Raw genomic sequence first — 7044 nt, forward strand, 5'->3', positions numbered from 1 at the left:
GTACTGAATGTTCAGGATCAAGAGTGTTTTTGGCCATTTGTGTAGGAGCAGAGCTTAACTCCTAAAGAGCCATTTTTACACTTTTTCTCACTTCCTCTTATAGCCATGTGGAAGCCTGTAAGTTATAGGTTTCCAGTTATAGAATAGTAATTATACAGATTGACTTAAAGAGAATTTAGGAAGGAAACAGAGATGAGCTCCATTTTAAAAACAAAGAAATGGACGGTCATGCCAAATGGATTCCCACTCCTGTGAAATGTGTGTGGCCACTGGCTTTCAAGGTTTGATCTTGGGTGGTGTATTAGTCCGTTTTCATGCTGCTGATAAAGGCATACCCGAGACTGGGTAATTTATAAAGAAAAAGAGGTTTAATGGACTTACAGTTCCACATGGCTGGGGAGGCTTAACAATCATGGCAGAAGGCGAAAAGCATGTCTTAACATGGCATCAGGCAAAAGGGAATGAGAACCAAGTGAAAGAAAAACCCCTTATAAAACTATCAGATCTCACGAGACTTATTCACTACTACGAGAACAGTATGGGGGAAACCGCCCCCATGATTCAATTATCTCCTGCCGGGTCCCTCCCACAACCCATGGGAATTACGGGAGCCACAATTCAATGTGATATTTGGTTGGGGACACAGCCAGACCATATCAGGTGGTGTGTTTGTTCTAACCTGTTTACTATGCTAAAGGTACAACACTCGTAGCCTCTGCCTGTCTCCTGGATTCCCACACAGGGCCTCCACAGAACTTGTTGGAAAAGGAGTCTTGCCTTCTCTCTTTCAGGAAGCACAACTTTATCTGACTTTTGTTCACATTGCCTCTGTCCCTTTTGAGATTCACTTGTCTTTGACCAATGTGGATGTTATCCTTCCAGGGAAGAGTGATCCATTTTGCCTGTTGGAGTTAGGCAATGACCGACTTCAGACGCATACTGTCTACAAAAACCTCAACCCTGAATGGAACAAAGTTTTTACATTGTAAGTGCCTTAGCCTCTGGAATTATTCCTACTATGCTTGGAAGGTAGTCTAGGGTTCTTGAGTGGAATTTTCTGTCCATTTTTATGGGCAAAGAGTATGTTTTATTGTTTTTTCTTTTGAAAACCTTTTATTCTTTTATAGAGTGTGGTGTTAATGATAGAAGAGATCATTTGAAACTGCAAAGGACTGGTATAGGAGGCATTTGTAAAGTAGATCTTTTAATGACTAAATTAATCTATGAGTAAACGGAAACGTCCATATTTCTAGATTAATTCATTCATGGGTTAAGGAAAGTTACTAATGGAGACCTGCCTTAAATTCAAGGACCTTCTATGTTCTAAGATTATGTTAATGCCTGAACCTCATATTCTGCGAAAATCTTTAGGAAATTACAGATTGTTTGTGACTCCTTAGAGACTCCCAAAGGCTCCTTATGCTCCAGTTTATTTGAGCGACCCATCCCACAGTGATTCTCTGCTCACACTATCAAACTGGGGCATTTAGGAGGCTGGATATATTTAAGATCTCAGTTTGCTTTAGATTTCAAGGCACCTGAACGTTGAGGGGAGGCCCCTGTTGAATTTGGGTGAAACGGTGATCTGCCTCCACAAAGCTAAATCAATGCTCTATGCTTATGAATGAAAAAATAAAGTTTATTTTGAGTAGAGTTAATCGTATTAGTAGAAAGTTCCCAAGGATCTATAAGAAATGGATTAACTCTGCTAAACAGCTTTGCCAATTGCCAGATTTAAGAGTCTCTTGTTTCCTTAACACTTTGCCAATGGCCATAGCTCCATTTTTCATTGTCCCTGGTGTCTGGCTTCTGGTCAGTATTAAAAAAAAAAAAAAACAGTTTTAGGATATTTTTAGTATTTTGTGTTTCAGCAACAGGGGCTGTCTAGTGATTTTCACCACCATTTTATTTTAAAGGTAATTCTTAATTTTAAACAATGTTAACTCCTCTCATTTGGAAGCTTTTTTGAAATTACTTTGGTTTGACACCCTGCTAATTCTTTCTCCCTTTCTCTTTCTTTATCTTGTTTCTTTAAAAGTCCTATACTTGAGTATAGGTATACTGTTTGAAAAATGTCACAGTAAAAAAGTTGACTTCTTTTTTTTCATATGGATGTCTGAATCTTCTATGATGGAAGGTTTGGGAATACATTCAGTTTGATTTAATTTTTGGAATTTAATTAAATGGTAGTTTTATACTCTAAGGACATACAGACTTAATTAGTGAAACAGTGTTTCCAGACCTTCATGGAACAGACTTCACTTGTGTGTTTTTGTGTGTAATACATGGTATTTTTGTTACAGTCCCATTAAAGATATCCATGATGTTTTGGAAGTGACAGTGTTTGATGAAGATGGAGATAAACCCCCAGATTTTCTTGGAAAAGTTGCCATTCCCTTGCTGTCCGTAAGTTCCCTTTATTAATAAACAATTTGTGAGTCATTTTATAGTTGATGAGTTTCTGTAGTCTAGAGTTGCTTTGTCAATCTAGGGGAAAAATTCTCCTAACTATAGCAGGAAACTACTGTTTTATTCCTCATTCTTATCCAGTATTTTCAGTAGTTTCAGATACAAAGGGATGTAATTTTTTTCTGTTTCAGTCCAATATTGATTTAACCAAAATATTTTAACCAGTTCTTCAATTCATTTTCAGTCTCTGTACCCTAAGATAGGAATTTGTCTTTGGTTACAAGGAACATAGATGAATGACTGATATTCTGTTTATTAATGAAAAACACACATACATTTCTTTATACCTCCTTACTGCACATTTCCTTAAAGATTAATTGTTGGTAACTGCACATTTGTTCTCAGTTCTTCTAAAGACTATTTTACCAAAAGTTCGATTTGTCTTTTTAGTAGTCATGTTTGCTTTTGGTCTCAAAATTAAAAAATGCTTTGTGGAAGAAAGCAGAGAGCCTTTCTTGGAGAAGGAAAAGTGTTTTTGGCAGTTCAGCTAAAAGATAATGCACCAGGGTCAGCGAAGAGGAAAAGCTGGTGGAAAAACACCTACAAAATTCAGAAGAGAAAGCACCAAAGAATGACTTTACACGGGGAAAAAAATGGGGAGTGAATTCACCTCTTAATTAGACAGTAATGTTTCTACCAAATGTACTCTTTGAAGAATGTCAGTTTTTCATCCAACCATTAACACAATTTGTTTTAGGCTTTTTATGTCTTCATCAGCCAGTGAAACTTTATTTTTCCCAAGCTATCTGTGCATTTTTGTGGATGGAGCACTCTGTAATTTAACCATGAGATTAGCCTAGCTCACATGTTTATAGAGGGAGGACTGCCGTACTTCTTAATCTCTTTCCTTCTGTGTTTGCACGCTTGGTTAATTTCTCCCGGAGTTCTCATATCCCTGATGTTACTCAGAGAGCCTGTCTGGAGCATCTGCTCCCTGGTACGGCTGGCTCCTGCCACATGCTCTGAGCCATTGGCACCAGCCGAGCAGCTCGCAGAAAGGAGACGGCAATTTGGGATTTCCTTCCCCTTTTTTATTACAACTTTGTCAGTTATTCCCATGAGAATACATGTAACCAGAATGTGGGGGACAGTTTAAAGAAGTCTGGGAGACTAGAAGCAAAGACTGTTTTTGACAGTTTTCCCATCTCACTTTTTTTATTCCTTGCTCAGTGAACATGAGTTTTGTTTTGTTGTTTTTAAACCTCCCTCTGTTTTGTACATAAAAGTTTTGTGTGTTTGGTCTTTCTGTAGTACCAACAGTTGACTTAGCTTGCCTGCCTGCCTTCCTTTTTCCCCTTCTTCCCTTCTTTCTTTCTCTTCTCCCCTTCTTATGGGCAACCTAAAAAAAGTCAAGATGTGATGGTTTGCATTTAAACTAGTCTTTCACAAAACATTCTAACCTTGTATTTTGAAGGATCTGGTTTGTAAAAAAGCATTAGCTTGGGTTAGTGGTTCTTCCTTTTTCTCTCTGTCCCCTCCTCTCACCCTCCCTCCTTCCCCTCCTCCCTCATTCCTTCTCCTTCTTCCCTCCCTTCTTCCCTCCCTACCTCCCTCCTTCCTCTCCTCCCTCCCTCCTTCCCTCTCTCCCTCCTACCCTAGAAGATCTAAGAAATTACCTCCAGCTTAATCAGGGTTTCTCAATATTGTCACTATTGATATTTTGGGCCAGGACATTCTTTGTTACATGGATCTGCTCTGTGCTTTGCAGCGTGTGCAGTCGTCTCCCTGACTTCTACACACGAGATAACAGTAGCACCTGCCCACATCCCTGCTGTGACAGCCAAATTTGTATGTACATATTGCCAGAGATTCTAAGTGGGGCAGAGATCTTTTCCAGTCAAGAACCCCTGACCTAAACTAATGCATTTTTCAAAACATGTTTTCAAAATACAAGGTAGAGTGTCTCATGAATGACCTGGCTTAAATGCAAGAAGCAGTACCCCACTGGTACTTTTTTTCAGATTGGTCATAAGCTGCCTTATGATCTCCTGTTCATCCATTTGTTCCACAAATATTTATCAAGTGTCCACTTTGTGCCAGGCACTGTTTTAGGTGATAGTGCTCTAACAGTGACCAGAGGGAGGCTCCCTCCTTACTTGGAGCTTCTATTATAGTGGCAGGAAACAAGGCATAAACAGAACAAAAGCAATGTACAGAATGTTAGTTGGTGAAAAGCAAAGAGGGAGAGGGTTGCTGGAAATATGTGTGAGGAAAGGTGCCTTTTTCCAATTACTAGCCAGGAGATGAGGGAGAGAACTATGTGGATATCCAAGGAATCACTCCCAGGCAGGAAATTCTCCAGTTCAAGGGCTGTGAGGCAGGACCTTGACTGTCAAATTCCAGCAATGGCCAGGCAGCCAGTAGAGATAGATCAAGTGCGCCTGCTGGCGAACAGGAAAGGACATAGGGGTAGGGTGGAGCTGGAAAGGACTCTGGAGGATGTGAAAGTGAAAATGGTTGAAGGACTTTGGCTTTTTCATAGTGGGGGACGGGAAACCACAAAAGGTTTCAGGCCAGGAAGTGCTTGGTTTTGTTTGTTTCTAATATAAAAGTGCTGTGGTACCTCCAGGAATAAGCCCTGATCTGCAAGGTCTCCATCTTGTAAAGCCGCACAGCCTGGGCCATTCTTCTCAGGGACTTTGGAGGCTCCTGGCATAGTGCACTGAATAAGATGCTTCACCTGCTGCCGTTCACCCTGGCTGTTTCCATCCAAGTTCATTTCCAATTCCTTGACTGATAAATCGGGAAAGTGATCACATCTTCTAGTGCATCTGTGTGGGCTCTTCCTGAAATTCAGTGACCCACCTACAACATTCCTCTGCAAATGAATTGATTCCCTGTCTAGTATTAGATATAAATATGATCTTAAAATTGCCACAACCCTCAATTTAACTGGCAAAGTAAACACTCTCAGTTATTTCATGGATCATTCTATTTTCAAACAATTCAACTTGTGATTTAGAGAGTGCGTTTTAACTTATTTAGATCTAGTTTTTTTTCTTTAATCTCTCTTGAGTGATGCTTATGCTAGAGTAGTGAACTAGCAAGTTCTGTGCCATGCACTTAGCATGTTCTAAATCATCAATTCTCTAAGGACTGGATGAGGCCGGCTTTGTTATGATGCCCATTTGCAAATGAGGAGACTGAGGCACTGAGAGGATCCAGCAGCTCATAAGTAATGGAGACAGGATTTGAATTTAGGTGGTCTCATACTAAAGCCTGAGCTCCTAAGAGTTTGTTATATTGCCACAGTGAGTAACTAGTAAGTATATATCTTCCAAAAAGCAGGAATCAAGAGGCTATTTGGTGTAATCACTGTACTATGTGCCAAGTGGCAGGGGTGTGGCAGGAGGGACACAGAGTTGAAGAGAAGTTACATATGTTGTGAGAAGGTACCTGTACAATAAAGGCATAAGACCCAAATACATACATAAGTGCCATAGGAATGACAAGGGGCAGTGGGAAGTAGGAGGGTTGGGTTTCAGTTTAGGAAGACAGGAAGCAGGGAGTTTGAGCTGGGTCAGGGATGAGTGGCTTACGGACAGTGTGTGGTAGGTGAAGTGAAGAATGAGGGTCATTCCAAACAGAGAGTCCAGGGAGAGGATGAGGGGAGCAGAGGTGTAGGGGAAAGGCCATGTCTGAGAATGAGCAGGGGCCCGGCTTCTGGGAGCTCAAGGTGGGCGTGGAGGGGAAGTGGGACGGGCTGTGGGCAGCCCAGGAAAGGTTGAGGGGGATCTCAGTTACTATTTCGGCAGGTAGCCACTGAAGATTTTTGACCTGGAGGTAGAGATATTGGAGCAGTTGGAGGAAAGTTTTGGCTCCAGTATGAAGCAAATTAGTAAGAGAGAAGCCTCTTCCCAGAAGACTTGGTTGAAACTCCCAGAATGAAGCATGAAAGAACACCCTTGTAGATTTCATATTGTGTGCTTCTTAGGAGAAGGACTTGTTTCTCTGTTTTTTTCTGTTTGTTTGTTTTTGTTTTTAACATGAGAGAATCATAAAAAATTGATTTATTGTTATTTCACTCTAATCTTTATAGGCTATGGAACCATAATCAATAATACCTTATTTTAGGTATAAAAACAAAAATAGCATTTCTTGAAGAAGAATGTGAATTTTTTTTGAGATTTCATTTTCTTTTATCAAGTCATAAACCATAACTTGATTTACACTTTTAGAGAAAATGCAAACTATATTTTTAAATGTCTAAGTATAAAGTATAGAATATACTTTAACTTTTAATCTAATCTCACTCAAAATGGTAATGTGCTAATGCATTTAAGTCTGTTAAATGAAGAGCCTGTTCTAAATTCACTATGTCTTTTTAATCAGGGTGAATGTGATAACTGACTACTGGCTCATTTAAAATTCCTATATTTATTATTGATGGTGACTTGTTCAAGGCATATATATATATATATGCTTAGATGTTTATCATAATTGAAAGAATATGGGCCAATGGGTTATCCTTCCTTATATTTCATTTGTCTTCAATATTTTTTAGAAAAATATTTATATAGTTACATAGATATGCAATACTTTTTAAAAGTTTTATAGATATGCAATACTTTTTAA

At 39.4% G+C, this 7044-nt stretch overlaps 1 protein-coding gene across 11 annotated transcripts in view; it reads left to right on the forward strand.

Moving 5' to 3' along the window:
* Positions 1-7044, forward strand: part of MCTP2 (multiple C2 and transmembrane domain containing 2) — a 262031-nt gene that overhangs the window by 155004 nt on the left and 99983 nt on the right. For all 11 annotated transcript variants that reach the window (XM_032252795.1, XM_032252799.1, XM_032252797.1 and 8 more), the window contains 2 exons: positions 883-985; positions 2304-2406. In XM_032252795.1, the coding sequence (XP_032108686.1) occupies positions 883-985; positions 2304-2406 (206 nt within the window). The remainder of the gene's footprint in view (positions 1-882; positions 986-2303; positions 2407-7044) is intronic.

This window comes from Sapajus apella, unplaced genomic scaffold (assembly GCF_009761245.1).
Source record: "Sapajus apella isolate SASKATOON/1434 unplaced genomic scaffold, GSC_monkey_1.0 scaffold80, whole genome shotgun sequence".
Taxonomy (NCBI): domain Eukaryota; kingdom Metazoa; phylum Chordata; class Mammalia; order Primates; family Cebidae; genus Sapajus; species Sapajus apella.